We start from the raw sequence: 20,139 nt of genomic DNA on the forward strand, positions 1-20,139 counted from the left end.
CTTCTAAAGCATGGTAAGTTTTGTATTTCTTCTGTTTACCACATGACAGGCTACTTGCTGCTTTTATTAGGTGGGCAATGTCTTCTATACCTTAAAAATCAACCCAACTGACTGTCTTATGGTAGAGGCAACTCCAGATTCCTGGACATGCGTGTTGCATCACACCATCCCTCGCAGCCTCAATGTGCAGTTCCCAGCACAGGACCGAGACCCTTCTACACATCCTCCTCACTAGTACAGCTTCCGTAATATGTGTAGATCTTGTTCTAAGGGTCCCTGGGACATTGACTGGCAATAAAGGAAAAGAGAAGGCTCTGCAAAACACTGACAGTTCCTGTTAGGAAACTTGTACTCCAAAGAGCTCCCCAGAGACAGCATGGGGAGCTCTTTGGAGTACAAGTTTACTGCTTCCTTTGCAAAATGTGTAATAACCTGTTTCCTGACTTTTTCCACCTCCATAAATGCGCACACATACATACACATATATGTACACATACACACATGCATATACATGTACACAAATACTATGTTGGAGGAGGATGAGACAGTGGAGGTGAACCTCTAACAACCCTGATGATGTCACCAGCTCTGTGTTTCCCGCAGGCCTGATACATACTATGCACACAGTAGGTACTCCAACAAGTGCATCAGGACCCACTGAGATGTAGGAACGGTAAGGGTCCCTGCCTAGCCTCTTCTGAGGCCTTACCTGACATGGACGACATGGAGCACAGCTTTGCTCTTTGGGACCTTAGCCAGTAGACCTTCAGGAAGGTTTGGTCAGTGCCCCATGGAGGCCTGGTCCATATTCCTGGGCTGGAGCTAGGCTGGTCAAAGGTCAATCTTGGTCCTCATCTGAACCCAGGTAACATGGAAAGTTAGCAACCTTAGCCAAAAGAGTGTTTATGTAATGCCTACTGATCCACAGCTGGACTTAGGATAGGGACACCCACGGAAAGTGAAAAACAGAGGCTGGGCTCTGTCTTGAGGCTGTGGGAGCTAGATCCAGCAGTCCTAGGAGGCTGAACCTGGAACTGACATCCTCATGGTGGCCTCCATAGGAAGCTGGAATCTTCGCTTGTCAAGAGTACTGCCCAGGTTCAAGGCTTCTCTCATTGTCCAAAGCCAAGCCCATCTTCCAACTTCAGACTCTGATCATCCAAAACTTCTTTTCATGCCCACCATGAGGTCATCACAGCGGGAGATGGTTCTGAAATCCAGCTAGGGGATTCCATGGTCACACCTCTCTTTCACTCTCAGGTACCTCTGCTTGGGGTGGTGCTGTGGCTTTTGTTATGGTACCTATGGTGCTAGCCGGGCACTATAGGCAGTCAGGTGACTAAGTGAAAACCACAGTGTAGTGACAGACATTACAGTAGACCCAGAAGGACTGAGGGCCTAGGGGCCACATTCTTGTTCCTGGCCCAGATGACGCTGGGCAGGTTGCCCTGGCCTTGAGGTAATCTTTGGCTTGCACTATGGACACGGATGCCATGTGGTTTGAGATTGGCCGTCAGAGAACAGGACAAGCATAGGTCTGTCCCTCAAGATACCTCTCAGTTCCCAAACTGAACAATCTTCCCATTGTTCCTGGAACTGGAAGCCTATTCCCTCTTTCTTTCTGGGAGCCTAACTTTGCCTCTCCTAGGGACCCAGCTAGAAATAGATTCAGGAGCACAGTCAAGCAGGTAGGAAAAAAAGGCCAAATCTTTCCCTCTCTGAGCCCCAGGCCCCTTGATTCAGGGGGATTTTGTCCTGACCAGAGCCTTGGGCAGCATTATAGTCTATGTCTTTGTTTTCTGGGGACTCTGGACCTTCAGGCTCTGCACCGAGTCAGGCGAATCCTCAGGGCTCTGAGAGTCCTGGGTCCTCTTTCACCCTCCAGTTGTACATGTTTGCCCTTTCTTCCTTGTCAGTGACAGGACCAGCCCTGGCTGCCTGAGATCCTAGCCCCAGCTCAGCACAGAGAGTGGATGTCAGTGGTGAGGTCTGAGGGAACTGAGGGGCAGCATATACAGCAGACTGGGAGTGCCTCCTGACTGGCCTGTGACCATGTCCACCTCAGCACCCTATGCCTCTTTTCCTGAGGAAGGGTAGAAAAACAGGGAAATGATGGAGACATGAGAAAGAAAAGGAGCCTGAATGAAGCCACTTGTTAGATGAGAATCAAGAATTACAGCATGGTTAACATTTTTTTTTTTGGAGAGATTACTTATACATAGACAATACTCCTTTATATAAAGATATTTTCAAATAAAAATGTTAAAATAGTTGGCTGTGGCGGTACATACTTTTTTTTAAATTCTACAAAGGGTTTCTCTGTGTAGTTTTGGTGCCTGTCCTGGAACTCACTCTATAGACCAGGCTGGCCCTGAACTCACAGAGATCTACCTGGCTCTGCCTCCTGAGTGCTGAGATTAAAGGCGTGTGCCACCACTGCCTGGTTGGTACATACTTTTAATTTCAATAACTGGGACACAGAGGCAAGCAAAAGCAGGCAGAACCCTGTGAGTTCAAAGCCAATTGGTTTACATAACAAGTCTAAGCCAGCTAGGGCTACACAGGAAGACCTTGTCTCAAAAAAAAAAAAAAAAGTTAAAATAGCAATGAACATGCTTAAGGCTTGAGCATATGTGAGCTAAAGTATGTCCTTAGTCAATCTCCCTGATGTCTTCTGGTACTCAAACAAACAAGACTATTGCCTTCCGTTATGATAATGGTACTCTACCTTCTTGAATCTGTGATCCAGGATTTACTTTATCAATTACAAGTCTGTCTAGTGTCCTCAGAAGTATCCTTGCAATCTCATTTAATTTTTTGAAAAAGATTATTTATTTATTGGTATTTGAATGTTTTTGCCTGCATGTATGTGCACCACACACTTGTCTGTTACCCTCAGAGATCAGAAAGGGGCATCAGATCCCCTGGAACTGGAATTATGACAGTTGTGAGCAGCCATGTGAGTACTGGAAACTGAAGCTGGGTCCTCTGCAAAAGCAGTAAGTACTCTTAACCTCTGAGCTACTGCTCCAGCCTCACCATTTAAATGTCTTAGTAACCCTTCGAAAGCAATAACTTCAAAACACACCAAAATCCTATACCTAACTATTTTAAATACAAAGAAGTGTGATTCTCCTTTGAGAGACTTATACCCACACTCTTGGGTGTGTCTTACTCTTTCCCTGAGTTGCTTTCTTTCTGTTAACCCCTGTTCTCACATCAATCTCTGTTAAATAATGTCCTTTAAGGGCTGATGAGGTGGCTCAGCAGGTAAGGGCGGTTGCCTCAAAACTATGACCACTGGGGTTTTCCCCAGAAACCCTTGTAAAAACATAAGGAAAAAGCCAGACTCCACAGAGTTGTCCTCTGACCCCGCATTTGTGCACACAAACATACCCACACCCACAGTCTCACACACACACCTACACACATAAATTTTTAATTCATTTTTTTCCGAGTATGGTTGTGTCTGCCTTTAATCTCAGCACTCTGGAAGCAGAGGCACCAGGAAAAATGAAAAAGAAAGAAAGAGCCACCTGCTCAGCAGGTAAAGGCGCTTGCTGCCAAGTCTGATGATCTGAGTTTGATCCTTGGGATCCACATATTGGAAGAAGAGAAACTTGAGCTTGGATCTCCACAGTCAACGTGGCTCCTGCTTTTCTCCAAAGCCCTAACTGCCCCAAGCCACTTCCTGCCATGAGGATTCTCAGCCTCCTTCCAGTAGACTGGGGTAGTGGACCACCCTGGCAACTGGGAGCAGCGAGAGGGAGAAGCTGGTACTGCCCCCGTCTCTGGCCTCTGTCTAGTCCGTGGTCCTAGATCCTGGCCACCTAGGCTCTTGGGCCCTGGCAACCTCTGGAGTTCTTCCAGCTATAACAGGACCTCCTTACCCAGAACAACAAAATAACGGGAGGCAGGGTGAGCCTGGCATCTGCCTCGTTTGCAGCTGTCTCCTTTACGATCCAGTCCCTGCTCAACTCCGCACGTAGGTATGGTATTACTCAAGTAGCCCCCCTAAACCTAAATCCTTCACGGCTGGAGAAACAAAGATGAGTCACAGAGGCATCTGCCAGCTCTGTCCTGTTCCTGATCCCGAAGGTGCATGAAAAGTCTCCAGCCATTGTTCTTAAAGTGCAGCAGCCCTGGGTTTCAGAACAGCGCTCACTTCTTGGGAACCCCATTGTCCCTTAAGTAACAAGGACTTCTTGGCAACACCTTACTCAATCAGAACTGAGTCAGTGACCAACTAGACCACACTGTGACCCTTAATTATGTAGAACCTTCCTGTTCCTCTACTTAAGCCCAAAACTCATGTAGTACCTTGGAGATGGATTGACAGACTTTGTTGCCATACTTACCCAAGGACTGTGTTGGCTAAGTTCCTTTCTTGTATTTTTATTTGCTTTCTTAGGGATGAGCAGCAGAACCCACATGTTGGAGCCCCTAGAATCGGATCTGTTTCAGGACTCAGGTTACACAGACAACATGGTATGCCACCTTTCTGACACCCCCTTCCCAATGCCTTTGTAATAAGTGCCTCACTGAATCCCCTGGTGGGTCTGATACCCTGACCCATGTCTAGTGGATGTGAGTGCTGAGCCACAAAGGGGTCAGGGGCAGATTCGACCCCTCTGCATCCTGTCTCAAACAGCACAGCAGCCTCAGCTCAGTGTCAGGTAGGAGTCACATGCATGGAGCCTCAAGAATTTTGGAGTAGAAAGAAAGTCACAAGAAGAATCTTCAACCCCACAACCAGAAGTTGGCTTCTACTTACATTAAGATGAGAACAAAAGGATCCACAGTGTCCCTGACCAAACATGACATAGATTCCCAATCCTGATTGACCAGCCTCACAAGTTCACAGATACCAGCCACAGCGCCCCTCTTATGTAAGCCTGGGCAACTGCATGCCCTGGCTTCCCATACTCATGGTCAGATGTGAGGTGGCCATTCTCCTCTTCCCATTCAGTACACATGGAAGAACCCAGCTGCTGTCTCTGCCCCTCCTGGATCTCAGTGTGGAGAGACAGATCTACCTTGCTCCGGGAGTCCGAGGCACCTGGGCAGTACCTCAGCTCCACTTTTATTCTGGACAAATCCTTGAGGCAAGAGGCAGCCAGTGAAGCGAGGGTCCCAGCGAGGCTGCAGCCAGGGACACCTGCCTGAGGGTTCCATCTTCATTTTCATATGCCCCAAGCCCTCTGAGCGCTGCGGTCCCACTCCAGTCCTCACCTGTATGCATGCTCTCCAGCTTCTCACCTGCTCCTCTGGCCAAACTCTGTTGCTGCCACCAATGATCTCATCCAGCCCAGGGGGTGTGGCTGAGAGGAGGCTTTCCAAGTACCGCCCATTCATATCTGGGTCTGGCCTCACCTGGGAAGAAAATAAGTTCTGGAAAGCAGTGTGACTTATAGGAACTACCGTGAGTCTACACAACAGCGACAGAAGTATCTCAGTGATTCCCTCATTTATACATTTTAAACAGAAGTTCTGCATTAGCCACTCATCTTAGGAACACAGGAGGAGGGTCCAGGCTTTTTCTCGAAGAGTCCTGGCTGGGGCTAATGTTTGATTCAGGACTCAGGGGCTGCTCCTTTAGGAAAATTGTGTGCATTTGTTTCCTACATGGGACAGCACAGGCATGACCACTCTGGGCAAGCACATAGGGAAAGGCAGGAACTTTAGGATTGAGCTAAGGAAGGTAGGAGCCTAGTGCCCCACACTGGACACGGCCCATGGATTCTACACCCATGGGGTACCCAGATACCCCTAGTGTCTACCCATGTAGAGAGGGTCAAATAACTATGATCCCATGATCCCTCCTGGCAGGGCTTTGTCTGACAGATCAGAGGTAGGGGTCATTGGTAAGGGGGGCAAGAATGCCCTGTGGTAAGGAGTCTTGAAGGGCAGCTGAAGGGTTCCAGTGTCTCACCCCACCCATCAAAATGCCTTTCGTGGTTGAATGAAAATGCACTGTGAAAGTGAAACTAGTTTGTTTGTTTTGAAACTACAAGGCCAGGAGAAGAATATTCCAAGTCTTCCCCGGTGACAGAGTCTCAACTTAGTGTCAATGTCCACAGGTGATGTGTGCTTAACCTTCTGGAGATTCTGTGTGCCAAAATACACTCTGGTCAGGCAAGTCTCCTCCCATGTGTACAGATAGACAGCTGCTTGTGTTCCACCTAGCTCCACTAGGAGTCATCCTCTGCATGTCCCCTGATCAGAGGGGCTGTGATATTTCCCATCTCTGATTCATGGGGTTTTCAGGGAGTTATGCTCTGAGGTCACTCTCAATTTCTCCAGCAGGATCTGCTAAAGACTCAGGAGTGCTAGGTGTTTATCTCCTGTTGTCCCCTGTGGCTTAATCCTATTTTTTAATTTGGTGTGTGTGTGTGAAATGTCCTACCTTAGGCACTGTCCACATTTTTGAAATAGGATCTCTCATTGGCCTGGATTTCACCAAGTATGTTAGACTGGCTGGCTAGTAAGTCCCAGGGATCCCCCTGTCTCTACCTTCTCAGTGATAGGATTACAACTGTGCACATCATACTTAGCTTTTTATTTTTATTTTTTCATGGGTTCTGGGGATCAAACTCGGGTCCTCATTTTGTAAAGCAATCACTTTAACAACTGAGACATCTCAGCAGTCCATCTCTTTGTCTTTCATGTTTACTGGGGTTGCATGCATGACTCCATGGTCACACACAGGGTCATCTGCACAGATGGCTCATATCTTTGTGTGTTCTCTTCTTGGGAAGCTGAGTTCTACAAGTGTCTCCGTTATCCAGGTGTCAATGGCATGGGTTACTCACTAACCTATTTGTACTGACTTGAGCCATCCGTGGTGGGGTAGGGGGAAGTAGAGAGCGTGAAGTGTTAGTGAAGCGTTGGGATGGAGCAGGAGGAAAGAGGACACAGGGTGGAGGGAGGGGTCAGATTGTAGCTGATGTCCCTGCTGTCAGGATCTTGGTCTTCAGGGTTTCCTCTGGGGTCTGACTTGTGTCCTTACATCTGCACCATTACCTGAACTAAAAGACTGGCCTGACCGAAGACCTGGCTCTGGCCCTGAAGACACCAGGCTGTAACTGCCCCAGGAGTACAGCAGAGGCAGGTCATTGGGACCTATGGGTAGCCAGGAGATACCACAAGAGCAGCCCTTCTCCTAGGATGAAAGTGACAGGCTTGTGTCCAGACCCAAGGTCAAAAACCCTGCTGGCCCTGACCCCCCAGGACAGCAGGAGAAGCATGTACTATCACAGAGTTTCCTGTGAGCTCTCATACTAACAACAGAATCAGTGTGTGTCACTGTGAGGGTGATCTCATGTTCACATGCAGAGACAATGCATGTACACCATCATACAGGGGTACATGGCCCAGAGCACCTTCCTGTCTGAGTGACAGAGTTGCTCCCTGTGCTGGTAGTGAGTTTGAGGTCCTGTGACATGGACAGCAGAACAGTGTATGTGCAGATGAGTTTCTTGGGACTAGCTTCCTACTCTATGAGGATAAACCTGTTTGGAGGCAGCGTGTGCCCAGGTGGCCTTTAAAGGTCCCTATAAGAATTCTATGTCCTGAAGGACTTTTCTCTTTGGCTTTGATGACAGAGAGAACCAGGGCAGGGAAACACTGTGGGACTGGCACTCACTCAATCCCCAGAAAAGAAAACCTGAAGAGAAGACCGACGCTGCAGCAAGTTGAGCACCCTTCAAGGCCCTGAACCAGTTTTCTTGTTGGGTTCCTGTGGCTGCAGGGGCAGAGGGACTTCATGGACTTTGACGTTTTCCCTTCTCAGTAGAGATTCAGACTTTTTATGGAACTTCATGCATCAGCACATTTTACTGGTTTAGAAAACACATGACAAGCTTCAAAGTCCAAGACACACAGGGCCCTGAGCTGGTGCCCAGTGTAAGAGGGACCTGGGGAGCCGGTGGGCTGTGACAAGACCTGTGATCCGTATCCTGCACCGTCAAATTGATTGCATTTAGAATCACCGTGGAATCACACCTCTCCATATGTCTCTGGCAGTGTTTCCAAAAAAGTTTAACTGAGGAGGATATGGGAGGCACCATCCTGTGGGCTGGGATTAGAATTCTAGGTTGAACACAAAAGAGACAGCAAGATGAGTACCAGCATTCTGTTTTCTGCTTCCTGTCTGTGAGCATAATGCTTTCAGCTGCTTCACACTTCTGCCACCACGCCTTCCCCGCTATGACAGACTGTATCCTCAAACTGAGCCAAAGTCAACCTTTCTTCCCTAAGCTGCTTAGTAACTAACACATGGCTCCAAACAAGGACAGCATCGCAGTGCTGTGGATCACCTTACTTTGATCTGAGAAGTGCAGGTCCTTCTGCATCTGGACACAAGCTGCAGCTCAGAGACACTCTGGGGTTGGCTCTGGAGGCCACAGGCACCAAGCAGCATCCCTGGCCTCAGCTTTCATTCAGGCACCAGTGTCTGAGGTTTCCTGTAGATTTTTAAGTTTTTGACTAACAGTTTTATTTCCCAGCTGACCTGTTGATCTCCGCATTGGTTTATTATATTTATTTAAAGATTAGCATCCAGGAAGATTTTCTAAAGTACGGCATATCTAGTGGTCAATGAAAGGGTGCAGCCATTGAAAGCATTTGCCTGATGACCTGAACTTGATTCCTAGAACCTATGTAAAAACCAGACGTGGCGGTGGGTTTCTGCCATCCCAGCACTCTTAGGGTGAAAGCAGGAGGTAGAGACTGGAGAACTGTCTGGATGCTCACGGGCTAGCTACACTGGAATATACCACACAGCAACAGAATCAAGAGAGATCCTGCCTCAAAACAAGGTGAAAGGCAAGGACTGAGTCCCCAGAGTTGTCCCCTGCCCTCTGTACATGCGTCCTGGCATGCCCATTCCTGCACTCATACACAACAACAGCAATGCTAATAAAATTAATAATAATAATAATAATAATAATAATAATAATAACAATAACAATGATATATGGAATTTCTATAAAATACTCCTTTTTTAATCTATATTTAAGGAAAAACAGCATTGTAACCAAGACAAAAGGTCAGAAAAGAACAGTTGGTCATGGATATGAATCAAGGAGAAGGGGCTGGGGGTCTGCTGAAGAGGGGTCCCTGGGGAGTCCCAGGGCTGGCCATCTTCCCTTGGAGAGCATTACCTGTCAGCAAACACTTACACCCTTCCATAGACCCTATCCTGAGGGTGTTCTACCTTCCAGTGTCAGGAGTGGGATGATGGTTCATCTTAGACTTCCAATCTTCCTATTTTGGCCCCTGGAACTTAACACCTGGGTTTCCCAAACTTGTTACTATTGTGTGTAACAGCAGGTGTGTGCCCAAGTTCTACTTGAAGCAAATCTTGGTGCAGCCCTAGACTTGCACTGGAGATCTTTGTGTAGTGGAGAGACCCTGACCTCAGGGTCTCAGCAGAAGAAAAGGAGCCCAGGCCTTCGTAGGAGGCAGAGAATGGGGATGCTGAGGGTCAAGGGCTGTGCAGATTGGAAAGACCCCAATTTTGGAAAGAGTTGAGGAGCTGATCAGATGACTGAAGACCACAGTCCAGAGGCTGTACCTCTTGTTCATGTGACTGAGGGACACCCAAACTGTTTTCCAGCTTCCAAGGCCCTTCCCCAGCAAGTCACTGTCCTCTCCTCTGCACAGAGCCAAGGGTTCCATCACCCTTGGGGAAAGCAAACACAAACAGTCTTTTGCTCTCCCAAGCATGTGATAATGGTTCCATGGTGTTGGGTTCCAGAGGGTCATAGAGGCTGGCAAGGGCTAAGAATATGACAAGCCCATGCTGGTGGCCTCTCTCTGGAATCAGCTCTGCAGGCAGCTCCTTTAGCTTCTACTGGCCCTCAGACTTAGAGCTTCCTTATCTAGACAGGGAGAGATGAAAGGAGAGGGGAGGGGTGAATCTCTGAGCTCAGACCTGTGTACAGATAGGCATAGGTGTGCACAGATGACCCATCATCTCATACATATTTGAACGGTCATACCACCTTTGCTAAGAACACTCACCTCATTCTTACACACCTCCTCTAAGCAGAACTTGGGTCTAAGCCCACGGTGGGCTTACTTCCAGGGCATCATAGGTCTGAAACACCCTGGATCAGAAACCACAGGTTCCCTCCTAAACACAAGTTCCCAAGAGTCTTGAGAGGATCCTGAAGACTATAGACTCCATGCTGCTCTCCAAGGTGTCAGAATAAAGCCTTGAGAACAGATGATCCTTGCAGACCCAATTCCGGGCCCATGTTCTTGGCTATAGAAGACTAAAAATGTTCTTGCAGTGGGACCTGTGAGGCCTCCACAATCTCTCTGATCCCCTGTTGTAGCAGAACTCAGGGGACACCCCAAAGAGGTATGAGGGAAGGATCCCAGGAAGACCCCACACATACCTCAAGTCAGGCACTGACGAACATGTCCACTGGGACTTCTAGGAACGGTGGTGCCTGTAGCAGATTAGTGCGCTGATTCCTGCGAGTCCCAAGATCAAGATGACAGTGACCACGACTCCCACCAGGGTCTTGGGCCTGGCCTCTTGCTGAGGGCTCTTGACCAGATCTGAAGTGGGTCAGGAGTAGTCAGGGGTGATTTTTGTCACCACTGGTTCTTTCCTGGTATTCCTCACTGGTTCACAGTCCTATTCTTCCCATTGTTTGCCACCTGCTGGCCCCACACCCTCATGGGCAGGGACACCCAGTGGGCAAGTACAGGAAGGGCTAAGGGTGAATGGTCTCAGTTGGCCAGCACTTGGCTCCATGGCAGCAGGAGCAGCTGGAATGCTAAGAAGCCTGGGGACAGGATTTTGACACCTACCTGAGGGGGATGTGGATAGCCTCGTGTCTGTGGCCTCATCCTTGTTTGAAGGTTCTGTCGGAGACATACCATCAGATTGGGTGTTATGTGACTACACCCCCAGTTCCAGCTGCCGTAGTCCTACAGGGCTGGCTGGTCCCAGGAGGAACTACCATCAGTCTCACCTTCAGGGGCTCAGTGATTATGACAGACTGAACTGTTGTTGGGAGGGTGGGAGGGATATGGAGACTAGGGCTTTTTCAGATGCAGAAAGGATGGAGAGGGCAGTGGGTTTCAGGCTGGGAGGAATCCTTTTTTAGGTGCAGTAAGGATGGGCATTGGGGTGTGCTGGTCTCTAGAGAGATATGGGGTGACACAGAGGGCTGTGGTAGGACAGGGGTCTTCTGCAATTACTTCCACTTTGTGAATGAGTCATGGAAGTGGCCAGGGTGGTGTTCTAGCTAGCCTTAACTGTCAACTTGACACAGCCTAGAGTCGACTGAGAAGGGAGCTGTTGGGGGATGGCAGGATCAGATCGACCTGTGGGCACGTCTGTGGGGATTATTAATTGTTATTATTATTATTAATTATTAATTGTTAACTGATGTAGGAGGGTCCAGCCCACTGTGGGTGGCACCATTCCCTATGCGGGTGGTCCTGATCTACATAAAAAAGCTAGCTAGGGTGGCATACACTTTTAATTCCAGCACTTAGGAGACAGAGGCAGGCAGATTCCTGTGAGTTCCAAACCAGCCAGGGCTACACAGTGAGACCCTGTTTAGAAATAGAGTGCAAGAGAGAGACAGAGAAACAGAGACAGACAGACAAAATGGAGGGAAGAAAGAAGAGAAGGAGAGAAGGAAGAGGAAAGGAAGTGGGGAAACATGGATTAGACAGCAAGCCAGTGAGCAGCCTCCTCCATGGTTCCCATCTCTCAGGTTCTTGCTTGAGTTCCTACAGACTTCCCTTGATGATGGACATTGCTCATAAGCTGAAACTAACCCTTTCCTCTCCTAAGTTGCTTTTGGTCATGGAGTTTGTCACAGCAACAGAATTAAACTGGAACAGGTAGGAATTGAGGCTAGAGTAGTGAGGAGGATTCTGGGGAGAGGATCCAGGTACAGACAGGAGGGTTATCAGACAAAGGTCTTTGCTTTTCAGCTCTTGTTTTGAGACAAGGTCTGACCCTGAACTCATGACTCTCCTGCCTCTCAACTTTCCAAGTGCTGGAATCATATCACACCTGGCTGAACTTGCTCTCCTTAAGATGCACATGGGGCAAGCCTCCATGGTGGAGAATATTGTGGGAAGGGGGATAGGATCATGGCAGTGTGAATGCTGCTGGAACTGGGGCCTCACTCTGTGGTCACCAAGGCTTAGCACATCCTCAGTTAAGGTGACAATGGCTATGGACTTCTCAATAGTAGGGTATAGCATGAGTGTCCTCGGCCAGACAGTGGCTGGATTCTTCTGGAGACTCCCAGGGCACAGAGAATCGGGGTGCAATTTTGTCTCCACAGCTGATGTGTGAGAGGCTTGGGGGTGGCAGGAAAAGATGTGTGTTGGCTTCAACTGCTTCCTGCCCACCTTTGATGGGCTTCCGCCCTGGACAATGGAGCCCCTTTCCACATCTCAGACAGATTAAGCTCCTCAAAAAGACAAGAATCTCCACCTTCCCCTCTGCCCGCCTTCCTGTCCCCCAAGTCGCCATATTTCACCACACTCTGCATACTGGCCTTTATCCCCTCTCACTTCCTTACTCCACAGCCCTCACCTCACCTGAAACATCCAGGGTGATGTTTCTGTAAACTTTCTGGCGTCCATGCAGCTTCCACGAGTACAGCCCTGTGTGGATGTCTTGGGTGTCTTTGATCACAAGCTGTGCCTGGCCCCCTTGAACGTGGAGCTCCCACCCACGCCAATGGAAGTTTCCTTGGGGCTCCTCCTTGAAGATGGCCATCTTCTTTCCATTGGCAATCAGCCAGATGGAGACATCAGTGAAGGTATTAGAGATGTTGCAGGTCATCACTGTAAGACTGCCTCTAGGCACAGACAACATGCCCTCGGTGCAGATAGGACTGTCCCAGCCTGTATGGAGAAGATGATCACATATGGGCAAGGCAGAGCTGCAGGACAGTTGCTGGCTGCTCTTGTAGGCCATTGACAGAGGGGCAGGTGTCAAGGCCTCCAAGAGACAGAATGAAATATTTCACACTGACTGGGTCAAAGATAGGCACACACTGTGTGGGAGGAATGTAATGGCAGTGATTTCACTACCTATCCGGGGATGTTGGATCTGGAGAGCTGTGTTGGGGAACTCCCTGGGCCCCATTTTCTATACCCACTCTGATTGTCCTGAGTGTCTGCTGGCCTAAGGGTCCAGATGATGCCTAGGCTGCTGGACAAGGCTGGATGTATCCAGAGGAGGTTAAGCAGGTCCTCAGTTATGTGGTGCCCCCATTGCCCGGTCAGGGCACCCTCTTTCCCTTGCAGCCTGAGTATAGTTTTGGGCAGTCCCACCAGTGTTCTAACATCAGCTCCAAGTGTTGCTGGCCCTCTGCTGTTAGCCATCCTCAGAGGTACACAGTTCACACTTCTGTAGCACCAGGCCTCCCAGCTGTCTTCAGTGCCGAGTCTGCTGGGTGGCAGTTATCACCTGAATGTAACCTCAGTGTGTCCTTCTCGTCCTGGCTGCACCCTTGTACCCTTTCCGCTAGCGTCAGATCCAGACCTACTTTCATTCTGAGCGTTCAGGGAAGCAGCAAGGAGCAGTACGCCGAACATCCTGGGAGCGTGGACAATGGACACCGAGGGGCAGGTCTTCATGGCCAGGTGGTGGAATGGGAGGCCTTAGGAGAGCCTTGTCATTTCCAGCTGTCTGGGAACACTACCTAGAAGAAGGAAAACACAAGGGTCAGAGGCCCATGAGGCTGCGGCAGAGCCTGGTGGGAGCAGTCCTAGCCTGGCCATGGGTGTACAGCCCACAGTTCCCGAGCTGTTGACCAGCCCTGCCTGAATACCTGAGCTTCTGTAGGATTCTGAGCCACCAGCATTTGGTGAGGTATCACAGGCTGTGATAAACACATGAAGGTAGCAAGTGTCTGGATGACACTGCTTATGGGAATGGAGTCATGGCAGAGAGAACATTTAAAGTCACTTGTCTTGTTTGTTTATTTATTTAGACAGTATCTTGCTATGTAGCTCAGGGTGACCTTAAATTTGTACCTCCTTGCCTCAACATCAAAAATGCTGGAATTAGAGGCAGGTACCACCACACCTGAGTGATTTATAGAAAGAAATATTGACCAGAAAGCATGAAGGATTTCCACATACCTCTTTGACTCAGCTCTGAATTTTCTTTATTGCTGACTTCTTTCTTTTCTTTTCTATTTTCTTGAGAAAGGATGTTACCATGAAGCTCTAGCTGGCCTGGAACTTGCTTTGTAGCCTAATCTGGGCTCAAATCACAGAGATACACTTGCCTCTGTCTCTGGAGTGCTGGGATAAAAGGAGTTTGCCACCATACCCAGCTCCTTTGTTACTATTATCCTACATCAGCTGATACTCAGTCACAGACTTACAGGACATACCCTCAGTGCCCAGGGTCCACAGTCTGCACAGGATTCCTTCTTCATTTAAACAAACCCATCCAGAGGCACAGCATCCCGTCTTGGGGTATGTAAGTGCAAACCCAGACTCTCAAATTCCTGCCCTACCCTGTGCTCAGCACCAACTTCCACCTCCACCCTGGCTCACATTGCTCCTGTTTCACCTGCAACCTGTTCCCAAGCCCCTGGGAGCAGAATCTGGGCAAGGCAAAGGGGCTCTCCCTCCAACAGCTGTTTCAAGCTGTTTCAGGGTGACAGCTTGAAGTCGGGTCTGTATTGTATGGTTCCAGGACTGCAGTTGGAGTATCTTTGAGTTTATGGCAGTTGGTGTTGCTTTTATCTTATTCTAAAAAGCTTTTCCAGACAAGCATAGTATTGCATGTTATCTTAGCCCGTGGGAGGTAGAGGCGTGAAGATCAGAAGATCAAGGTCAATCGCATTGTATAGCAAATTCAAGACGAGCCTGGGACTCATGAAATCCTGTCTCAAAAAACAAAACCAACAGTAACCTTTTCTTTTTTATTTAGAGATAGAATCTTCCTATATAGCCCAGGCTGACCTTGAACTTAAGGTCCTCCTGCCTCAGCCTCCTGAATGTTGGAGTTAGAGGTATGTGCCACCACTCTGGGCCCTTTTCTTATTTCTAATTTATTGTTACAAGAAGGATAGTTTGCTTAAATCACTACATTTCTCCCATGCTTCTTTAAAAACAACCTGCAACAGAAAAGTATGAGGCAAGCTGGTTGTGGTGGCTCATACTGGTCATTCCAACACTGGGAGGGTGAGGCAGGAAGATTTCTTTGTGTTTGAGGCCAGCCTGAGCTTGAGACTCTGCCTCGCCACTACCACACTTCTCTCCCAAAGAAATAAATAAGGAAAAGTATATGATAGAAACTGCTAGGTAGACACAAGCCGAGAGAAGCCAGAAGCATGTAAAACTGTCCTTCATGCATGCCCTGTGTGTGTTATATGCACACACACACACAAATGAGGTCATTTTTATGTGAAGCTTAGTTCCAACACCTCCCTCTTTCCTCTGCCTCTCCCTTTCATACCTCAAGACAATTATCCACTGAATGACTGTGACCTTATTTGGAATTAAGCTAGTCCAGTGTAGCCAGTCAGGATGAGGCTGTACTGGATCTGGTAAGCTGTACCCAGTAGGATTGATATCTTAGAAGAAGGGATTTGGCACATGGGCACAGAGATGAAGGCCATCTGACACTGAGGCAGAGATGAAACTGGTGAAGCCACAAGTCCACAGCCGCAAAACCTAGTCTCCTGGAGCCTCAGGACAAAAATAGACCCTCCCCGAGCCTGGGCATTGTGGTACATGATTACGGCCTCCATTTCTGACACCCAGGTCTGTGAGAAAATAATTCCTGCAGCTGTGAGCTGTGGGCTTTGTGGTCACCTGAAGACCAGAACACTGACGCTGGGTTGGGGATTTAACTTAGTGGTGGAGTATTTGCCTAGCAAGTATAAGGCCCTGGGTTTGGTCTTGCCCTAGCCTTTCCTCAATCCCTGCAGCCTCCCTCTAGCGACCAAGAATCCAGGCTTTACCCAACTGGTGTCATCACACACAAATCCCAGATACATGAAGAGGGTTTTAGAACCCTCTTACTGGAACCTGCCCACTGCTTCCTGTTACTCACACATCCGTGGACTCACAGCACAGGGAGCCAGTGCTCACCTCCCAGGGCTGCTTCTTGCTCCTGGGGGTTGGTTTCTATTTTGCACACTGCCCGTTCTAAGCCATTGCCAGTTTCTCATGCAGCCATCTGACTTCTGATTGGTTTATGAGACACTTGTGTTTAGAGAAGCACGCTGTCTGCCTTACACAAGGTGAATTCCTTTCTCGGTTATTCCTCTCTCTCATTTCTTTTCCTCAGAAACTGACTCTACACATCAATGCTTTTCTTGCCTATTTTTTCTTTCAAAGCTTCAAGTTTTAGCTTTAAAATGTTCACTAGAGCCGGGCGGTGGTGGCACACTCCTTTAATCCCAGCACTCGGGAGGCAGAGCCAGGCGGATCTCTGTGAGTTCGAGGCCAGCCTGGGCTACCAAGTGAGTTCCAGGAAAAGGCGCAAAGCTACACAGAGAAACCCTGTCTTGAAAAACAAAAAACAAACAAACAAAAAAAAAAAAAATGTTCACTGGAGGCTGAAGAGATATCTCAGCTAGTAAAGTGGGTTTGATACTTAGAACATACATTTAAAAGTCAGGTATTGAGCGAGGCACGGTGGCACATGCCTTTAACCCCAGCACTCTGGAGACAGAGGCAGGTGGATCTCTGTGAGTTTGAGGTCAGCCTGGCCTATAAAGCCAGTTCCAGGACAAAGAAACCCTGTCTCGAAAAACACAACACAACAACAACAACAAAAGTCAAGTATGAGTGCTAGAGTGATGCTCAGCAGTTAAAAACACATTACTCTTCCAGGGGACCCAAGTTTGATTCCCAGTCCTGCATGCTGACCTATGATAGTTTGTAACTGTAGTCCCAGGGGATCTGATGGCCACTTCTGGCCTCCAAGGGCACCAGGCAACCAAGAGCATTATATATATATATATCTCCAGAATAAATGCAGGCAAAACACCCATGCACATAAGATTAAAATCTTTTAATTAAAAAAAAAGTCAGATATGGTGGCTTATATAACCTTGCCACTGGGGAAGTGGAAATAGGAAGATCCCTGGGCCTTGCTGGGCAGCCAGCCTATCCTACTTGGTGAGCTCCAGGCCAATGAGAGACCAAGTCTCAAAAAAGCAAAGTGCCTGAGAAACAACACCTTTCACAAATATGTACATATGCACCCACTCACACATATGCGCGCACACACACACACACACACCACACACATACACACACACACACACACACACACACACACACACCACACACACACACACACACACACACACACACACACACACACACACACACGTTCTCAAATCTTCCTGGAAGCCATGTTGGAAATTGTGACTATGAGAGCCGGCTATGGGCAGCATGTGAGGAGATGCTGGTTAAGCAGGACAAGCTGTCCACTACACCAAGAGCCCAGATGCTCAGGCACTTGCGTCCCTGACTTGGGCATCCACCTTTACTTTGCAAGTTTCAGCAAGCAGCTTTGACACCTGACTTAACACCTGGCTAAATAATCTCCCTTCTTTGTTTTTTATCTTCCTCTAGATCTGTTTCCCAGGCAGAATGGTGACCTAACTCTGTACCTTATTTCTTTAGAACCAGGAGTGTGCCAGAACCTATTTTGTACCCTACAAATGCAGCCTATGCATTTCAGTCTTCCAATCCCTACCCATCATCAGGGTTTACATAACCAGTTTTCCAGCATTCTGGTTTGCTGGGGTGGAAACTTCTAGAAAGGTGTAGCAACTCTCTTGAGGGGGCTTTCCACCACTGACAAGATCTACCTAATACTTTCCCTGAGACAGTGCCATGAAACACTTTCTCCAAAGTTTCTACCAGAACACAACTTCCTAAGTGACCTTGCTGAACACGCTGACGGTGGGTTTGCTGAGTCCCCATGCCTCCCTTCTGCTCTCAGAACTGCAGTTGATGAAGACTGGGCCCTGCCTGGGGTGCTGGCCCATCCCAAAACTGGGCTGTGTTTGGGGCCACATCTCATATTAACCTCAGTCTGTCTTGCCTCTCTAACCAGAGGACACTAGGCAGGCCACTTCTGGATTTTCTGTTTCCCACCTGTCTCTTCAGTAGATGAAACCTCAGGGCTGGAGTTGGCAGTGGGACAGGGGACAGCACTGGGTCCCCTTGGCTGTAGGTGTTTTGCTGGATCATGATATGTAGAGCACGTCACTCAGGCTCTACCCTAGGGCCTTTGCAGGTCTATGTAAAGCCACCTTCCAGGATGGCCAAAGTCACTGTCTTATCATAGAGGTTTGTCCTGTGGTGGCCTGGGCTACTTTGGATCCCTTCTGGAGGTCACTGAAGAATTCCTGGCCTCAGAGACAACACTTTTGTTCCTGACCATCAGTGGACTTTTGTCTCCTGGGCCACAGCTCTTTGCTGCCTGAAGATGTCCTTTAAGAGATAAGGATGTACCCCAACTCCCCCACCCAGTTCCAGGCATAGCAGGCAGAGGGTAGACCAGGGTTTCTCTTGCCTTGAAGCATGTAAAGACATAATCCCAAGGGCCATTGACTGAAGGCGCCAACCCCACAGATCCTGTTCCAGTCCCTTGGGAGATGTGAAGGCCCAGCAGGGCCAGTGTTACAGACACAGTGGAGCATCCACCTCCAGGACATGAGGCTAGAAGCTGGCAGTCAGCTGGCCTTCTACAATACAGCACCCAGCTCAGTAAGAAGCACAGTGGGCCCTGATTCAGTTATTACCTGAAGGATGACAGCCAGCATTTCCTGCATGTTAGTGGCCTGTTGTGTGTGTCCACTCAATGCTAAGCCTCATGAAGTTTATCTCCTCTAGCATGTGGCTAGGAAGGGTAGCTAACACAGAAACCCTCCACCCTTGCTGGGAGCAGATGGCCCCCTCCCTGCAAGGACCTAATCCCTTTCAGGGCCTCACTTCCCAGAGACACAGAATAGATGCCCCGAGGGAATTAGGCTCAGCTTCGGCGTCTTGGCTGGAACTCCTAGACCCAAGACAGATAATGTGATTTTCAAACTGCAGATATTAACTTGAAGGTGGGAAGTAGTTTGAGAAAGTGCTGCCCTCACAGGAAACAATGAAGGGAGGAGGAGCCACTGAGCACCCTGATGTCTAGTCAGAATGTGTATGTGTGCGTGTGGGTATGTGGGAATGTTTGGGGTGTGGGTACGAGCAAGGGCAAAGGCTCAGGATCCCACAAAAAAAAGTGTGTGCACACACCCATGGGTGATGAGAATGTGCAGGAATCTCTGCTACTGGGTGAGTTCATTTTTCTTATTCACAGACCTGGAGCACAGTGTCCGTCCTCCCATCCTCCAAATCCTCTATCATACATGTTTAGAGGGCAGAGAGGACTCCATCCTACTTGCCCTACTCAGTGAATACTGAAGAACTTCAGACTTCCTCTACTCCTCCAGAGCCAAGCTGAGGCACCTGAAGACACACAGGTCCTGCTGAATGCTGAATGAATGCTGAACACAGCCCTGACCCTTGTGTCCTGTGTTTTCTGAATCCCAACTGCCTGACTGGTGGCCCAGCTCTGCCTTGGCTCATTCCTTTTCTGAGGGTGCCCTTCCCACTCCACAGAACCCTCAACCCGAGGTGCACCTGGATGCTCCTGGATGCTCCCTGCACACCCCAGTCCCTCACCTGCTCCTTCTGCAGCAAGCTCTCCAATGTTACCGCTTCAGCTGCCACTGGAAGTCTGAAGTTGGCCAACTCTCAGTAGGAAACTGAAAGCCTAGTGGGAGGGGCTAGAGAAGGCAGCCTGTCCAGTTCCTTGCCAGGCACTATGTAGGAAACTGCTCAATTTTCAGGAACTACTCTGAGTTAACATAACAGTGCCATGAGTTCCTTAGAGATTCCGTCATTAATATGTTTTAATTAGAAGCCTTGCATTAGCTGCATCTCAGGAACACTAGAGGAGGGTCCAGGATTTTTCTAGGAAAGCCCTGGATGGCGCTGGTGTTTGCGTCAGGGCTCAGGGGACTGCCCTTTGGGGAGCTGTGTGGGTTTGCTCCCCTGCAGGGGTCAAGGCCAGAGGTACCTTAGGGTTGATCCATCTGGACAGCTTCAGGGTGTGTG

The 20,139-nt window shown here is 48.8% G+C and overlaps 1 protein-coding gene across 1 annotated transcript; it reads right to left on the bottom strand.

Annotated features, from left to right (window-relative positions):
• Positions 1–9,002: 9,002 nt before the first annotated feature.
• Positions 9,003–19,770, bottom strand: LOC131916519 (secreted and transmembrane protein 1A-like). The gene is made up of 6 exons (XM_059269880.1): positions 19,705–19,770; positions 13,542–13,697; positions 12,586–12,894; positions 10,828–10,881; positions 10,407–10,572; positions 9,003–9,884 (listed from the first exon to the last, which is right to left on the bottom strand). The coding sequence occupies exons 2-5, from the start codon at positions 13,630–13,632 to the stop codon at positions 10,445–10,447; spliced, it is 582 nt and encodes a 193-aa protein (XP_059125863.1). The 5' UTR covers positions 13,633–13,697; positions 19,705–19,770; the 3' UTR covers positions 9,003–9,884; positions 10,407–10,444.
• Between the last annotated feature and the right edge of the window lie 369 nt (positions 19,771–20,139).

Source organism: Peromyscus eremicus, chromosome 8a (genome assembly GCF_949786415.1).
Source record: "Peromyscus eremicus chromosome 8a, PerEre_H2_v1, whole genome shotgun sequence".
NCBI classification, from domain to species: domain Eukaryota; kingdom Metazoa; phylum Chordata; class Mammalia; order Rodentia; family Cricetidae; genus Peromyscus; species Peromyscus eremicus.

What these genes read in the sequence shown, in the direction of transcription:
- LOC131916519 (XM_059269880.1), bottom strand. Translation starts at nt 13,632, where the DNA reads ATGAAGACCTGCCCCTCGGTGTCCATTGTCCACGCTCCCAGGATGTTC. An exon ending in CATCACCCTGGATGTTTCAG is followed by an intron (nt 10,882 to 12,585) that starts GTGAGGTGAGGG and finishes TGTCTCCGACAG; the next exon opens with AACCTTCAAACAAGGATGAG. An exon ending in GCTATCCACATCCCCCTCAG is followed by an intron (nt 10,573 to 10,827) that starts GTAGGTGTCAAA and finishes GACCCACTTCAG; the next exon opens with ATCTGGTCAAGAGCCCTCAG.